The following is an 18,345-nucleotide window of genomic DNA, read 5'->3' as shown; positions in this document are numbered from 1 at the left end:
GAGAAATCTACAGACACACACCCAGCCTGTCCCCGGCTCACCCGCAGTGTCCCACTCACCTGCTGCTGTTCAGAACGTTTTCAGTGACACTGGTGGCAAACATGCCCTTATGGACATCCCGCTCTTGAACAAAAAGGATGTAAGAAAGACGTCTTGCCAGCCATCCCCGGTGCCTGCAACACACCCGCAACCTTCTCAGCAAGTCCTCCAGCACACCCCACCACGGTGATTTCCCATCCACAGAGAGAGCTTTGGTCCTAGAGGTCAGGATGCTATGCAGACATTTTGACTCATAATTGCTTTGGTATACTCTCAGGTAAAACTAAAACTTGGAAATTGTTTATCAATGCTTAAATTGTCCTTTTTTTTTTCTTTCTTTCTGAATAGTAATCCAAATTTAAAAACAAGAAAAATGTAACTTTCTCAGTATCATTACAGAGACAGCGAGTGGGACGTGAGCCATCAGCTGTGTATGAGCAGGTAGACAGAGGTGTGTACAGCTTAGAGCCACAGCGTTAGGCTACAGACGGGAAACTGGGAGATCTCCTCCAACACAAAGGGCTATTTTTTGTATTAAAGCATCCTTCCAAGACAAGCACAGAGTCTCAAATTGAATTAAAAGCTAATTGACTCAAAGCCATTCATCTTTTGGATATCTCACTACTCAATTTCCCACTGTAAGCCCGACAGCAGAGCAGCAGTAGCCGTGACAGGCCTCCGGCGGCTGTCTGTCTGTCCTGCTTCTAATCTTTAGACGAACTTGCTTGATTCAAAGGCTCACACTCTATCGACTCTAGAAACCTCGAGTACACCTTAACGTAGCTAATTAGCGTTACAGACTTTTACTTCTAACACTTATTAGAAGGATAGAAAATGTCTTTTTACCTTGTGTGAGTTTCGTTGATGTAAATAACATTCCGCAAACCCAGAGATGGGATACTGGGGTTGAAAAACCTTTCCTGTAAGGACAAAATGAGTGCAGACATCAATTCACAGCTGGACTGGTGGTCGCCAACCCCGGTAATGACTCCAGAAGACATTCAAAATTCAAGCATAACAGGAGGAATTGCTGCTTCAAAACTTAGAGTGAAGAAAATACATGTTTTATTAAACAGTACTTTTCATACTTTAAAGATAGTCACACACTCAGGTTTAACTGTGAAACCCTAAAACCAAAGGCCATGGTAACCCTTCCCCACCACCAGCCCCTCCCCTACAGAGCAAGGACCAGCAATCAGCTTCAGTCTCAAAGTCACAGATTGCAGTATTACTCAAATGCAAACTATTATCCTGAATACCAGTTACTGCTAAGTTAAACCCTCCGTCCACAAGACACATGAAAATTACCCATTATATGGATAAGAAAACTAAGGCCACCAAAATTTGAGCATTCAGACATTTCCATTCCCTAAAACATCTATCTAATGGTCACCTAAAGGTACATTTACTGGTCACTCTCTTTATAGGAGACCTTGAAAAGACAGTCTACCCCTTTAACAATGTGAGCAAAACAGTAAAAGTCCAAGAAATAAATTCAAAAACATGTGTCAATAAGATGTAAAAATTACTTCAATGAAATTCTTTATTAAAAAAAATTTAAAAAAAAACCACTAGGGTTTCAAAGAATGGCTGTCAAATATCAAGAACTATAAAAAATTTACTAACAAATTATTTTAACTGAGCATGGAAGAAATTCAAGATGAATGTTGTTCCATCCATTACTACCTCTACACAGAAAGCATCAGCCTGTTACAATATAGCCACCCAACCCCAGGCCATAGCCTCACCACCTCCAATAATTTGTGTGGAGCTCTGGCTGATAATACAATGTAGCACTGAGGTGGTAATACTGTTTGGGGTAAAACTACAGTTAAGGTATCCTCTTGCATTCAAAATTAGAGCTAAGGTATTATCTTGCATTCAAAATTAGAATTAGGTGAGAGGTCAGTCTAAAAAGAAAAGCCACATGGCCTTCCACTTAAAGTTCTGTTTCCACTGACCTCTAAATCTCAACTGGCCTTGCTCCTGGGCTGGCAATCTTCATGCTCCTTCAGTTGTAACAAATCCCTGCATGAAGGCACTTACTGTTTAAAAGCAGCATCTCTAACAAGCCATTCTTGAGCAGACATGAACCCTGAATTAGAACTGCTCGGGCTCTGCCTAAATGTCACCAATGTTAATAAACTCCTTTATGCCAGGCTCAGAAATGCACCTCCTGCCAAGACAGCCTCCAGAGGAGAATTCACACAAATTATAAACAACCTCTGTACACAACGGTTTCTGATTCCTAAATATTTGGTCCATCCCAAGGACAGCTTAGCAACTAACACAACCTTTCAAAATATAGCTTTTGCCTTAGAACAGTGGGGAAGGAAATTCTCCCATTGCTAACTCACCCCACTACCAAATGCCATTAGCGGCTCACCTTTCACCCAGTCGGCTCTTCTCTGGGAATTAGGAAGCTGTGGGCATGTTTATTTCTCAACAAAATAACAAAAGCCAAGGGCATTCTCCTAGGCTAAAAGTCAGCGCAAACAGATATTGAGCATCCAATCAACTCTTTGGATGTTAACTCAAAGTAAAACCTACTCTCCCCCAACTGTAAACCAATATTACTGAGTAAATGAATGAAGTCCATTTCTTTACCTGAAACTTTTGACTTACAAGCAGGGGTCTTGGTTCTGAAGGAATCAAATCCACTAAGACCTAACAACAAAATCCACAAGGCTCTGTGGTAGGCAGAAGAGTTCTTACCCAGCTCTGTGGCGTGCATGAGTAGCAGCACCTTCCCACGAAGGGTCTCTTCCGGCTCATGAGGCTCTCCTTCCATTTTAATGTTGCAGATCTGAAGAAGGTAGTTTTGAACCCACAGTCACCCTGATAAATGTAAGGCAGAAATTGTGTCTCAATGGCAGAGAATTGTTCTCATCCTCTCCGTCTCTTAAAACTAACATACTTCAAATAAAAGAGAAAATTATGCTGTTTCTTTCTTTGGGCAGTATATGTGTCTTGGGTGTTCTTAGGTAAAGTAACCTTGTTCCACAATCATCACTTGGAAAAAAGTTTGTTACATGAGGAAAAGTTGATTCCCTAAAAACATAGTTTGTAACAGTTGCAACAGGCTTCACACAGCGTTCTCAGGTTTTATCACTGTTCTGATGTTCACCAGAGGGCCGATGGGTAAAAACCTGGCATACAGATTACCCAGTGGAATAGTACTCAGCCACAGAAAGGGAGGAAACCCAAAGAAGCCTGGGGTTCATTATGTTAACAATAGCCAGGCACACAAAGGCTTACACATGCCATCTGAAAATGCTGACCTCACAGAAACAGAGAAGAAGAGTAACGGAAGTTCAAAAGTCAAAGGGACTTCTGACGGTGGGATAGGGAATCAGACTGCTGAATCCCTGTGCTCAGTCAGCCTCACACCCTTCCAATCAGCCTTGCAGGAAAGCCTGACACGCAAGCAGGCGCTCTTACAACACTTTATAGAACACTCAAGTGTGCTTAACGGCGTTCTCTTAGCAGGGGCGCTGAAAGGCTGGGACTTAAAGCAGAGACAGTTTGGCTGGAGACAAACCCTGTCCCACTGTGCTCAGATTTCCCTTTAACTTCGGGTTTGTTTATTATTCCCATCTCCCTGATATGAGTCTTAAAATTAGCCAAATACTGTTACAAACTTGTGTCAAGGTATTTTAAACATTCCATGTAATTTGAGATAGTAACACAAGAAAACGCACGCTTTTTCAATTAATAAGCAAGTTTCCCATTTTTTAATGATTTTAGAGTTCATTTCCATTATAAAATCCATGCTAACTAAAACCTAAGTTGTGGAGTAGATGCTGAAGGGAAAAGAGTTTATGAGCATACTACCCAAAACAACGGCTACTGTTTATGCCTCCAGACAAGGAATTTGCTTTTTAATATAATCACTATTTTGAAATTTTCCATCCAATTTTTCTTGTCAACGTTCCAAAGACTTTTCTTAGGCTTACCCAGTCCTCACTGGTGTGTTTACATCGGCCCAGGCTGTACTCTGATGAACTGGGCAGGTAGGAAACGTCTATTGTACCAAGCGTCACTGAAGACTCGTCCATGTCACAATGTGGATGTCCCAGATCATATACTGTAAGAAATAGGAGGTACCACTCAAGGAAGCATCCAGAAACTTAATGCTGAGTCTGAAAATACTGCTTGCTGTCTGCAGGATTCTGGTCAGTATCAGGATATATACTGAACTGACAGATTTCTAGTTCAGTTAGATGCTGCATTAAAAACTCCAGGTTGGTAGTACAATGCTTACCTGGCCTGACGTTTCTGTTAAGCCACCCTAGCCACAGAGGAAAAACTCAACATTTGTATACCAGTATTTCCTGAGCATCCAAGAATACATCTGTACCCTTCAGATCCCTGAGAAAAGCGGCCATGAAGAGACACTTCTAAGAACGAAAGGCTTAATGCCGGCATGCAACAAATTACTGCATTTGGCTAATAACCCTGTAATTCCTGAGAGAATGAAGACATACATCTATTATTATTTATTTATGAATGTGTGTGCATGAATGTGCATATGAATGCCTGAGGAGGCCAGACCCCCTGCAGCTAGAGTTACAGGTGAGGCACTTGAAGCAGATGCTGGGAACCAAACTCTGGTCTTCTGAAAGATCAGCAAGCATGCTTAACCACTGACCCATCTCTCCAACTGCAGCAAAGGTTGCTTAGTGTAATACACTTTATATGTATGAGGAATGGGGTTTCTTTATAATTTTTTAAAAAAACTTTCTCATGCAATGTTAAATTATTTTATCTGTAGGCTACTTCTCACCCAGCATTAGAGCACCTTCAGTAAACAGCGCTCTCTAAAGGGAACACGTGGACTTTTTACAACAGCAACTGTTAAGCCTCAAATCGCCTGCATCTGCATTAACAGTCAGCTGACAGAAGAGACCCTTAAAGCATCTCACCTGGGGGGAAAGCTCTTCTGGGTCATAAAGATTGGCCCTCAGCTACCAACTTCCGGTCCAGAATGGCCACACAACAGGGGGAGCTCGCTGCTGCCTGGGAAAAAGAAACAGGAGACCCGAGGAGGAAAGGGAGGTTAGTGCCAAGAGAAGTCCACGCCTTGCTCCTCCCGCCCCACAGGGTTTACCCGAGGTCAAGGCAGATTTTTTTTTTCCCCCTAAGACGAGGAGAAAAAAAAGAAAAGAAACTAAAATCCGAAAGAGTCCAGAGAGCTGTGCAGAGCAGTGCACAAAACAAAACAAAAATCTGGCAGTCGGACCCGGACGGGGGCGAGCAGGCCCCTCTGCAGTTCAAAGCCCCGGCTGCACACGCACACGCCGCGTGTGAATCGGGACCGGCTAGTTAACTGCTACGCCTTGCTCTTCCCATCTGGAAAATGACAGCAAACCGTCCGACTCGCCTGTCTGGCTGCAGGGAGGGCAGGGGTCTGCAGCACGGGGGGCCCCGTCAGTCCCTCCACGCGTGGCAGCTGTCAGCCAGCGGCCCCCGGAGCCAGCTGCTCGCCGAGCGCCCTGCAGCCTCGGTGTCCCCGGGGATCGGGGACCACAGCCCGGCCGGCGCTGCCACCGCAGCCGGGTCCCCTCGGGCACGGCCGTGCGCGCCCACCCTTCCCGGAGCCCTCCCCGCCCCGGGACCCTTGCAAAGCCTCGGGCGGCCCCGGGAGAGCGGTGCCCACGCACCTGTCCCCGCGGCGCCCCGCAGCCGCAGCCCGCGCCACGCTCCGCCCGCCCGGCAGCTCGCGCCTGGGCGCCCGCCCGCAGCTGCCAGCGCTCCAGCCCTGTGCCTGCTGCAGCGGCGCGCCGTGATGACGCGGGCGGCGCGCGGCAGTGATGCCGGGGGCGGGGGGGGGGGATGCTGGCCGCTGCGCCTTGCAGAAAGCGCAAGGCTGGCTGCAGGCGAGGCGCCCAGCGTGGCCAGTGAGCCTGAGGGCCACACCGCCCGTGCTGCATGCTTCGTGCGTGGGTCGGCCTGCCTGTCTGCCTGTCTGTCTGTCTGTCTGTCTGCCTGCCTGCCTGCCTGTCTGTCTGTCTGTCTGCCTGCCTGCCTGTCTGTCTGCCTGTCTGTCTGCCTGCCTGCCTGTCTGTCTGTCTGTCTGCCTGTCTGTCGCCTTCCTTGGGTGACCTCAGTTGACCTGGGTGCTCGCACCAGCGCCGGACCCTGCCCTGGACTGACTGGCTGGGCTGTGTGGGTTCAGGTCCCTAAGCGTGATCTTGCCCTTTTATGAGATGTGTGAGAGTCAGCTGAACTTATTAAGAATGTGGAGGCAGGGGGGTTGCGGAAGGCGGCGTTCTGAACTATCTGTGAGTGGCTGAGCCTCAAAGGAGGGGGAAAAAAATGATAAGGTAAGGCTTGAAAGGTACAAAGCCAGCCGCCCAGGAAGGAAGAGTCGGGCTTTTTCCTTTGAGGTATATTTCGCAAAACAGTGTATGCGGTGATTGTGCTAAATGGCCGTGTTTTGACTTCCTAGGGGTGTTGAAATGTACATTTCAAATGTCCTCACACAAAAACTGCTAAGTGTTTGAAATAATGGAATGCTAATTAGCTCAACTTAGTTACTTTGCATTGTATTCATAAATCGTTAAAGCACTTTGTTTCCTATATATGTGTGTACGCTTGTATAAACTATTGTATATAAATTTACAATTAAAAATATCTTTTTTAAAAACAGCTTGAAGAAGTACGGGTCAAACTCTGCCTCACTTGAGCCATTTAAACAAAAGAACAGTGGGCAGGAAGGGGCTCTTTTGCAATATTTGCCGAAGCTATGGACAAGGCTGATGGTTACCAAAAGCATTTGCAATTAAAATGAAAAAGATATACCACTCAACACAATTAAATATGAGCCAGAATCTGGGAGCGTGGAGATGATTAAGACATGGCCTCTGTCCTTGGATAGCTGCTATTGATTGGTTCTTGTCCACGTCGAATGCTCCAGTAAATCTTTGTGCAAGAATAACCCAATAAAAACTTAACTTACCCAGAGCTCCTAGTATTGAAACTCCTGGGCCCAGCACATCAGGCCTACAAACAGTGAGTGAGGCCTCTCTCTTGCCACTCTCTGCCAGCACTTGTCCCTACCCTGGTCCTGGGGCATGCAATGCTACTCCTCCCACTACTCCTTAGTCCCTAAACTGGTTCTTCAGGCTTTCCCTGTCCACTCCTGTTCTTATTCATCGAATTCTCTGGTGACATCTCAAAGGTTAACACTGGGACCATGCCTCAGGTCCTTATCAATCTGTGTCAGGATTCCACAAGGTTACAAACTCATGAAGGCAGGCAGGGCCTTGCACCAGAGTCCTAGTCAACGCTCGGTGCCATGCTATAATGAGCTCCCCATAAACACTGGAAGCTGAGGGACAAGGGAAACAGGAGTTTCTTAACTGGAACTTCCTACTTCTCTTTATAACCCATCCTAAGAAGCAAATGTTCCCTGTTGGAAAACAACCCCAGAGAGTGGAAGTGGGTATTCGTAGAAGAAGCCATATAGGCCTCCTTGAAGTCAAAGACCCTGCCTTTATTTAGTCCCGTGTGTACCTGAGCAAGAAGCAAACACACTTCACTAAAGTCCTGGAATGCTGTATATGATTACAAAGAGTAATTCTTATCCCAAAACGTGAAATTTTGTGCATAGGATACTGGACCCTAACAACAAAACATGGAAGGAAGAAAGAAAAAAGAGAAAAAGGAAAAGCCTTAGAGAGAGAAAAAGAAAACAACATGAAGTAGAAAGACTAACACCAGAGGAACCCTAAAATGTAAGCCAGAGGGGAAAGTGTTCTTACATAAAACTCGGTTGTGTGGACTCTTGCACAAGGGTGACTGTGTCTGTAAATGTTGGCTGCCATACCAAGAAGTCAGGGTTACTAATGAAAACTGTTTTGGAAACAGGTGACACCCTAAGCAATCTATTCTATCAACAGTAACCGGTTCAGCCAGTCAAGATGGAGCAATGAGTGAATTCACTGCCTCCTTTAACACAACAAAAGCCAAACAGGCAGGCATTTAAAAAAAAAAAAAAAATGACATTCATCCATCAAGCATCATGTACCTGAGATGGACAGGCCCAGGGGTTGAGAAGCAAATGAGCTAAGCCCTATAATTGTGCTGCTGCATCACCTAGAAAGGTATCAGGCTTTAGTACAAAAGGGACACCCTCAGAGACTGTGAGGGTGGGAGCTGGAGCAGAGAGCCAGAGAGGAGAAAGGTACGTGGTACAGGGAGCCATGAAGAGCTGAAGGCTTCAGTCCAGTCTTTGGCTCGTTAGCCTGCACATGTCCGGAAGCTGTCCGGGTACAGGGAAGAACACATAAGCATATGAAGGCAGGAAAGAACACTTGCTGTGGCTTGCACAAGTTAGGGGACTAACTTGTGGTCATTCAAGACTCTAAGATGCCTCATCTTCACAGAGTCTGAATTCATGATATAAATGATCTCACCTCAGCAGCAGAGCAAAACTAGCCCTACAATAAAGTCTATTATGGTCCTATTTAACAAATCTTAAATTCCAGCTGTACCCACAACCCCCTAGTCAACTGCCAAAAAAATAAAAAAGCCAAGAATACTTACAGGGAATAGAAAATACTCTGTACCTCAGAGCAAAATTCTCAGTTTTGTCAAATTGAAATTATTAGGTTGAAAAAAAAGGGAGGGAAGGAGAAGCAGAGAAGAGCTCTGAATAACAGAAATGGGAAAACCCATAAATCCGAGACGCCCGGAGGTAGTAGGTTAAAAGCAGCTAGAGTGGAGACTAGAGGCATGGGAGAGAATTTAATCCAAATCTAGGCTGGGAGAGCGGACGCAGCTCAGTTGGTGGATTGCTTGCCTAGGGAGCATGCGTGAAGTCATGTATTCCGTAGATAGTGCCACATAAGAGCAGGTGCGGTGACATAGACCTTTAATTCCAGCACTTAGGGAGTAGAGGCAAAGGATCAGAGTTCTAAATCATCCTCCACTACAAGGTGAGTTCAATGCTTCAAGAGACCCTATCTCAAAAAAACTAAAATAAACCATCGAGATTTTTAAAAGCATAAATATGCACACTTGTGATGAATTAAGAGCAGGTTAATTGTTACTGAAGAATAAAATGAATTACTTTAAAACACTTGGTCAGAACTATGCAGAATGCAGCAGTGAGGAAATGGAAATAAATAATGAGCAGGACACCAGGGACCTGAGGCGCTTGCCGCTGGTGTCCCTGAAGGAAAGGGGAAAGGGAAACACTGGAAGATTCATCTCTAGAAGGCCCAGGCTATAAGAAATGTTACTGGTTAAAAAAAAAAAAAAAAAAAGACAGGAAAATGCTACATATTGAAACCTGAATCTACACAAAGGAATTGCAAGACCTTAAGGACCCCCGAGGAATGTTCTTATTAAAGTCTCTTTAAAAGGTAACTACTTACAACGAAAATAAAAATAATATACTGTGGAGTTTATAGCATGTATAACTAACAGGGAGTCCAACCCCACAAAGACAGGAGGTAATGGAGAAGGGACCAGAACTCAAGCCTTTCTCACACTAAGCTCTATATTTTTTCAAATATTTACACTGCCCATGTAACGGTTCCTCTCCCAAATGCTTCCCCTGGTGATCAAAAGGAACCTGAGTACATTTGTTCCATTTATTGCCCGTCCACCTTCAAATGTACACTTCTCCAAAAGAGAATGGTATTAGCTGAGTTTTCAAAATCCAATCATGCAGTAAGCATGCACCCCTTGTCTAAAATATAACAATTATTCTAGAAAATTCTAGTGGAAGAAATCAGTTGAAGATGAAGAAACCTATTTCTCTCTCTCTCTCTCTCTCTCTCTCTCTCTCTCTCTCTCTCTCTCTCTCTCTCTCTCTCTCTCTCTCTCCATGTACTTTCCTCCAGGATCCTTTGGGGCATTCAAGTATTCAATAAATATTTACAGAGCCTCTCCTTTATGCCAGGAACTCCACTGTAAATATAGCTTTAACAAGACAGTGCTCTCTCTTCTCTCTAGAGTTTGGTGTACTTACTCAACTCCTGTCAGTCATTGCTCCCCAAAAGATTCAAAGCTCCGCTTTAGCTCTGGCTTGTGGAGAGCTAGTTGCTCTCCCTGAGAGAGCTGCTGGTCTAACATCTATCTGTCCTTTCCCTCTGATTTTGTTCATGGCGATCTTTTGCCAGGCTCTGAGAAAAGAATGACACAAGGTGTCTAAGCCAATTATGATAATCTCATTCCCGAATATTGCAACTGTTGCTGCAGCCAAGATGGTCACGTGACTTAGTGGGGGGGGGCAATGTGACCTAAGAGAAAAGCAGCTGTGAGGACTGCCCAGCTTTGCTCTCCCAGTTAAAGGGACACCGCGGGCATTCCTGCTTCCCTGCCTACCCCTGGATCGAACAGTCTCGACTGTGTCGGATCCCCACCTACTTGAAGCACTGAGATTTGACAGAATTCCGTACCTCTCAGGCAGAGGCGCATCTGCTTTGACTTTAACAGTGCCACGCACATGCGCACGCCCGGTTCTTGCTGCAGGGGTGACTCAACCACCGGAAAGAATAAACAAATAAAGAGAAGGGCTTTGGAGATGGGCCTTGGTAACAGGCTGAGGGGTAGCGGTGAAAGGAGAGGACTCCATGTTTCAGAAATGCCCTCAGGCCACAGGGGACTGAACATTCTTGCCTCCCTCTGAGCACACTCCTAGGACCTCACTTTCACCGGAAGTTGCTTCAGCAGTGAATGGACACATGGATTAAGCTCCAAATAAACTCAAAGGAGGATTTCCATGTTAAGGACAGTGTTGGCTGAAAACGGCTGTGTCTACATAATAGCTTTGGGTTCGTTGAAGCAACAGGGTAGCCCTGAAGTCCACCAGAAATTATCAGACTTCAGGGAGCCCTGTCCTGGCATAGTCTGGTGCCTAGCTGATAGCGTGAGGGAGAGGGACAAGGCTAAACTTTTCTGGAAGAAAACAAGGCAGAAACTAGTGGATTCCAAGCCACTAGCTATGCCTCGGGGTAGCAAATTAGCTTTAAAAGAGAAACTGTCTATATGTAGGTGGGCAGGGTGAGCAATTAGGTATTAGACAAATTAGCTAGTATGTCTTTAAAGAGCCAAGCTAGCTCACTCTTGTGGAATGAATGATATTTCCTCTGCTCTGAAGTGTAACCAGGCTTTCCTACATTTTCCTGTCAGGGAGGCCAAGCAGTTGCAGTCTGTGATAGACCGTGAAGAGAATGAGAAGCCGCCTGCCTGGTCTCTTGACAAGATGAACTCAAGAGAGCTTTAGCTTCTCACTGGAAGTTCATCTAGAAACTGTTCAGCCAGAAACAGTGAGAGAGAAAAGTTGTCTGCAAGGGTCAGAATTCCGCATAGCCCAGACACTGAAGAGGGGGACAGAGTTGAGAGACCTAACGGTCATTCAGTTGGGAGATCCCTCTCACAGTGCAGAGTGCTGGAGGCAGCAGGCCCTTGATGGTGAAGCGAGTCTTTGGAGCCTTGGGGAAGGCCCAGAGGGTGGAGCTTGTCACAGAAGGAATGGAGTTCTGAGAACCATTCAGGGCCCAGGCAAGGATTGCAAAGACCCAGCAAAAGTGAGTCAGGGGTTTTGCATGGTTCCTCATGCAGCCTGTATACCCAGGTAAGGGACAGGGGCAGACTGCTAAAGATGAACACTGCTGAAGTCTGAGGAATGGCTTAAAGACGGGTTAGTCAACGTACACTCACGCAGACCCCACTCGGAGTCTGTTTTGTAGCGGTCGTCTTGCTGAGTGTTGGTGTAGACAAATGAAAATGCCGGCCATGGCTCTGGTCCTGGTAAGAGGAGAGGATAATAGACCTGGACACACAGAGCTGGGAAGAAGGATGAGAGGCAATGAACAAATATGATAGGAAAGATGAAATATGGGATATCATGAGTCCCTGTCACAGGACGGTGAGGAGAGCAGCCTTGTGACGGCCATGGTAGGTCTCTAACTAGATGGTAGTAGGCTGAAAGATCATTATGTGCCCTCAGCACTCAGGAGGTAGAGGCGGAAGGACTGGGGAACTCACTGTCACCCTTAGTTACACAGCTGAAACCCTATCTCAAGAAAAGAAAAGAAAGAAAAGCTAGTACAAATGGGCCTGTCAACCTGCCAATGACCTGGATAGAAAAACACCATTTGGGAAGATACCTATTCCTGAAACTTCAAGAAATGGAGAGAGTCTATCTAAACAAATGGGTCAACATAAGGGTTAATATGGCCAGTGCCTACTCTTGTGGAATGAAAGCATTTTCCTAAACAAGCATCTGTGACCATCGTCCACCACCACCACCCCGCACCCCAGGGAGAGCCTTTCCTTCCTCGATGGTCTCTCTGGTCATTGTTCACTCTCAGCCTTGAGAATGCCGCCTGTACTAGAATCACCTTTGCTTACCTTCTATACCATACTCTGCCTCATCTAAATTCACATAATGAATATCACAGAGCTGAGAACCCAGGGGAGCCAGAAACCCTAGCATCGTTCAGAGAGCGTTTCTGGGTAGAGGGCTGCACACTTACCCGGGGTGAAAATGACCTCCCAGTAGAAGGATCACAGAGGATAGCTGACCAGGAGCCAAAGAGACATTCCAGAGCCCAGAGTGAAGACAGAGCTGGCGAGCTGAGCCAAGGCCAATGAGGTTGAAGTAGAATGGAGTCACAGGAGAGGGCTGGAAGAAAGTCAGAGCCGGGTAAAGCACGGTGCAGTAAGCCGCAGAAAGTTTGAAAACTTACAAGTACAATCAGGACATGTGATATGAATGCCGTGGAGTTTGCATCTCCCCCACCTTGTTAGATTAGGTAAGAGCCAACAGACAAGTCTAAAGAGGCAAGCAATCTGGAGGGAGTGGGCAGAGGCTCAGGAGCTTCGGTGTTCCCAGGAGCCTGCCTGGGGCAAGTTGGCAGTGCAGGCGGGAACCAGTGGGCAGTAGGTTCATTTTGTAGGCTCTCTTTATCCAGCACTTGCTACATGCCAAGCACAGTTCTGAGCACACCGTAGGCACTGTATCAAGCTAGACTCTCAGACAAGGAGAAACCAGGAAAACAGTCCGTGCCAGGGGGCTCAAGAGTGGGGACTTCCACACAGAGAACAGCTTAGAAAGACCTGGAATTGCTGTGGGAGGCAACCCAGAGATTAACAGGAACACAAATCACCACGCTCCCAAAGTCTGAAGAGACAGCCACCTGGGACACAGGAAGCAGACTGCCAAGAGGAGACACTGCCCAGTAGGACGAACAGAGACACTGCCCAGTAAGATGACCAGAGCCTGCCTTTCCCTCCCAGCACCCTGAACACTGGCTGGCCTTCCTATGAGCAAAATACAAGCTTCAGGGAAGCCTAGCCCATCATTTCCTCATGAGGAAGAGCAGGGAGAAAGGCAGGAAATGATCTGATGTCAAAAAGGGAAATGGGGGACCTGTCCTTCCCACAACCCCACAGGCTAGAAGGCCAAGTGAATTTAGTTAAGTGGCAGAACCCTCACATGAATTTAGCTGTCTGACTCCAGAACATGTGCCCATTATTCATATTATTCATACATAGCCTGGTAACTAGGCCTTGTCTTTTGTTCTGGAACGGTACTGTGTAAGCTACCTGGAGAAAGTAAGATGCAGAAGGGGGACTAGGCATCTGCTCTCCCAGAGGAAGCTCAGGAGACCAGAATCCCTCCAAAGGAACTTCTCTAGTCCCTTAAACAAAATTGAAAACCACAGCACAGGCCACAGGCCATGTCAAACACTTGTCCCTGCTGCAACTGATTAAAATGTGTTCAGTTACCTCCTATTCACTGTCTTGAATGTCTTCAACAGATTCTCCACTGCCTGTCAAAGTTTGCCTTTACCTAACTCCCTACCTTTCTCTGAATTTAGCCACCTTGGCCTCTAGTGTTAATTTGAACTAGAAATGGCCGCACAGTCTTGGGCGTGTGCACATTGTGTCCCCAAATGGTGGCATCATTTTGGGCATCTTAGCAGCTGCAGCCTTGCTAGAGGAAGCCCCTCACGGGTAACGAGCCTTTTGTCACTTCCAGCTCACTCACTCAGTGTCACGGCTGTGGTTGAGGATTCGAGCTCTCAGCTCCCTGCTCTGGCTGTCATCCCTACCGTGATGGACCCCGTATCCCCCTGGAATGGCAATCCCAAACAAACGCTTTCTTCTGTAAGCTGCCTCAGCTCTGGCGTTTCGTCTCAGCAACAGAAAAACAACTCATACAAGTTCTTTCAGTTCCTCAAGACACAGCTGCCCTTCCCTGAGCACACTGTGCTTCTTACAAGGGGGAATGACGATGGGTTTCAGTCCGCTCCACACCCCCACCCACATTGGGGTCAGGGTTAAAGGAGCAATGTAAGTACAAAAGAGAGAAGGTGCTAGGTCCCCATAAGTGAGCAACTACACAAGGTGAGGGGCTGAGGGCCATGGACCAGAACAGTGGCTCTCAACCTCCTAATGCCTGACCCTTTAATACAGTTCCTCATGTTGTAGTGACTCCCCCGTCCAACCACAAAATTATTTCTGTTGCGACATTGCTACTGTTGTGAATCGTAGCATAAATATTTTTGGAGACAACATTTTGCCAAAGGGGTCTCATAGCACAAGTTGAGAACCCCTGGTTTTAGGATAATAAAAGTTTGAAGTGCTTAAGAGTAGTCCACCTAAATCTCTAGGACACTTGCTCATTAACTACTAAACAAATACAACCTACACCAAGAATTAATGATTATCTAAGGCCTCGGCAATTGATCAAATGCTGGAATGAAGGGAATTTTAGCTTCTCAGAGATAAGACTTCCTCGATTCTTAGCTCTGCAGAGTTGGGGCATGCCCATATACACTATGTGAATTTTAAATAGTGATCGTAGTACCTAAAATAAAGTGTCCTGTGTATCTAATTAACCCTATGTATTTAGCCAGAGTGACTCTCAGACAAACCGTAATTAAGCAGAACAATCAATTGCCCGCCCTCAACATGTGACAGGCAAACTTTTATTATCCTAAAACCATGGTGGCACATATATGTATCCTGTTATTAGTTAGGAATGTGCTTTGGGATTACAGCAAGGTATAGCTACTGCTCAGACATGTCCAAAAGCATAATTATTATGAACACATACTTAAGCCTGACCAGTCACATATCCATATTTTATAAAGGAATGCTGATGTAAATGCAATTATGCATTTGCTTTTCATTTTCTCTATCATCTTTCTATCATATAACTGTCAAGCTTCCCTCCCCCTCCCCCTTGTTTGCATCCACACAACACAGCTTATAGTAATGCTGACTTTATACTGTGACACTGGTTTAGAGTTAAAATGTACCGTGTGTACCTTCAAGCGAGCTGGAAAAGTGACCCAGGAATCAGTCCCAGTCGCTTTCAGGGATCACAACTGTCAACTATAAGCTTCCCCGTCTTCAAACCCAGACCATTTCCCTTTTCTGATTATAAACTTAGAGGCTTCGTTTGAGGGGGTTGGTAACTGTACTATTGACAGAGTTTGTAAAGCAGTAATTCCTAACTTTGTGACATGAAAGTAATGATGGAACTTCAGGCATTTCCTCTGGAAAACTAAGTGTGTCAATGCTTTCATTTCTTCTCAGCCAGTTCACAGTAATTTCTAAGGTCATCCGTGGGCCCTGTACTTAAGAATATGTGCCTATAGTATGACTATCATACAAAACAGTGTTAGGTTCCTTTAAGTTTTTAAAAACAGGACTACGATATGACCCACCCCACTTCTGGCTGTAAATCAACAGAAAATGAAATCAGTGTGTTGAAGAGAGTTTATTAGATCATTATTCACGATAGCCAAAATATGGGATAAACCTAAACATCTACTGATGGATGGATATATAAAACACATATACACAAAGAAAACTAGTCAGCTTTGAAAAACAAAAAAAAGAAAATAAATCCCATGATTTGTGAAGACAGTGGTAAACCTGGAATGTACTATAGTAAGCATTATAAGCCAGGCATTGAAAATCAAATACTCTATAACTTCAAGTTGACATTGACTATTGTTATGAGCAGTTTTCCCACCAGCCTGGTCCCACAGCTGCACCAGCCCCAAATAACACATAGAGACACTGTATTCGATATAAAGCTGTTGGCCTGTTACTAGCGTTCCTATTGGCTTATTAACCCATTTCTATTAACCTAAGTATTTCCACATGGTCTTATCTTACTGGAGAGAGGGTCTGGACCTCTTCCTTTTTCAAGACTCTATACCTTGCATCTCCTACTACAACTCCCAGAATCCCTCTAGTCCCGCCTATCTTGCTTTCCTATTGGCCAACAGTGCTTTATTCATTGACCAATAAGAGAAACATATTTACAGAATGGCATCTCCCATCAGACTATGACCATGTTGGGTTCAAAGAAGCAGCGAGTATAACAGTAGTGACCCAGGCTGGCAGAGGAGACAGGTAATAGGAAATGCTATATCTGAAAGCTGCTGAGAGAGTAGATTTTAAACACTCACAACCAAAACTGCCACATGTTGGGTATGGTGATACATTCCAGAGACCCAGCACTTAGGAGGTGGGACCAGGGGGATCAGCAGTTCAAGGCCAGTCTCAGCTTGAGGCCAGCCTGGGCTACACGAGGCTCTGCATTGAAATTAAAAATAAACAAGCAAATAAGTAAATAAATGAATGAAAGAATAAATAAACCAGAAAGCTACATGTATGAAACAAAGATGTGTTTTCTTGAAACACACATTTGCACAATACTTCTAATATAAGATATGGTGCACGTGCATGCATGCACGTGTGTGTGTGTGTGTGTGTGTGTGTTTGTTTCTGTGTGTCTGTGTGTGTCTGTGTGTGTCTGTGTGTGTCTGTGTGTGTCTGTGTGTGTCTGTGTGGTAGGGAGGACCTATGCTGGGTTGAACCCAGGCCCTTGTACATGCTGGGCAAGTGCTTTGCTACTGAGCTACCATCACCCCAGCGCTCACAGAGAAGCTTAATCAGCAGAGTCACATGTGAAAGGCAATAAGAACAGGAACTTAGTCCAAGTGTGATATTTAGAAGTAGGGCCTTTCCAGGAGGGAGGGCCTAGGCCCTACTCCAAATGACTTGACAGATTTTCTTGATCCCTCCCTGTGGAGTGTTGGGGGGGATGAGGTGGGAGGGAACTGGGATCGATATGTAAAATAAGAATAAATAAATAGGTAGCTAGATCAAAGAAGTAGGGCCTCTGAGAAGTGAATGGGGTTATACGGCAGCAAGAAGGGAGCCCACGCTTTGACCCTGACAGTTTTATAAGAAGTAGGGAGGAATTACAGATACACACATAGCCTCCGTGTTTCTGGCCATGTGATACCACAGGACTCTGTCAGCAAGAATGTCATCACCATATGTGGCCCCTCAACCTTACACCTCCAGAACTTTGAATATATAGATCTCTTTTTTTTTGTTAAGTTAGCCTGCCGTGGGTTTTGTGACAAAATGCTCACTGTTCATACTTCAGTAAAGGGTTACTTTGAGGGTGATGAAGGTGATGGAGACAAGGATGGAGATGATAAAAAAAAAAGAAGAAGAGGCGTTATCTAAGTCAGAAGGTAGGGTCTGCTGTGGGATAACCCTTCCATGCACTGTGAATATTTGTTGCTCTCATTGGTGGATAATAAAGGCTGTTTGATCAATAGCCAGGCAGGATAGGGTCAGGAGGAACAATTACACCGAGGACTTGGATGAGGAGCAGTGGAAAAAGAAAGAGATGCAAGCAGCTGCGCAAGAAACAACGTGCCAGTAGACTGGTAGAAGCCACGGCCATGTGGCAATGCATAGATTAATAGAAGTGGATTAACTGAAATGTAATGGCTATTTAGTAATAAGCCTGAGGTCTCAGCTGAGCATTTATAATTATTATTAAGTCTCTTTGCGGTTATTTGAGACTGTGCGGTCCATGAATTGAAAGCTCTGCCTCCGTTTACAAGGGTCGTGTATTCAAACGCTTGATCCCAGCTGGCGGTGCTTTGCGGAATGTTCTGGGACCACTGGCACAGAGGGGCTAGCTGTTAGATGTAAGCCACCGGAGGGGCCTTCAGATGTCTAGCCCAGCCTCTTTCTGCCACTGAGACTTCTATTTCCTGATCCACCGACACATGACTGGGCTGTGCCAGCACCGCTGTCACCCGGACTGAGCCCCCCAAACACCACCGCTGCCCCCTCAGGGTGAACTGTGAACCTACACAGCCCCTGTCCCTGCGAGCCTGTGAGGCATTGTGTCATGGCAACAAGAAGAGTAACGGATACAGTAGGCAATCTAAAAGTGTACCGTCACTTCCAAGTGGAGTATACAGTTGCGCTTCCTCGCTGTGGCTACTGTGTGGC

The 18,345-nt window shown here is 45.6% G+C and overlaps 1 protein-coding gene across 1 annotated transcript in view; it reads right to left on the bottom strand.

The window, feature by feature from the left end:
* Positions 1-18,345, bottom strand: part of Gpam (glycerol-3-phosphate acyltransferase, mitochondrial) — a 53,259-nt gene that overhangs the window by 23,195 nt on the left and 11,719 nt on the right. The window contains exons 2-6 of the mRNA XM_051200015.1: positions 4,965-5,058; positions 3,996-4,126; positions 2,755-2,877; positions 886-959; positions 60-173 (exon numbers count right to left, since the gene is read on the bottom strand). Coding sequence (XP_051055972.1) covers positions 60-173; positions 886-959; positions 2,755-2,877; positions 3,996-4,097 — 413 coding nt within the window. The 5' untranslated portion in view covers positions 4,098-4,126; positions 4,965-5,058. The remainder of the gene's footprint in view (positions 1-59; positions 174-885; positions 960-2,754; positions 2,878-3,995; positions 4,127-4,964; positions 5,059-18,345) is intronic.

Source organism: Phodopus roborovskii, unplaced genomic scaffold, assembly GCF_943737965.1.
Source record: "Phodopus roborovskii unplaced genomic scaffold, PHOROB, whole genome shotgun sequence".
NCBI lineage: Eukaryota > Metazoa > Chordata > Mammalia > Rodentia > Cricetidae > Phodopus > Phodopus roborovskii.
The sequence above is the reverse complement of the archived record's forward strand: the minus strand, read 5'-3'. Positions and strand labels throughout refer to the sequence as shown.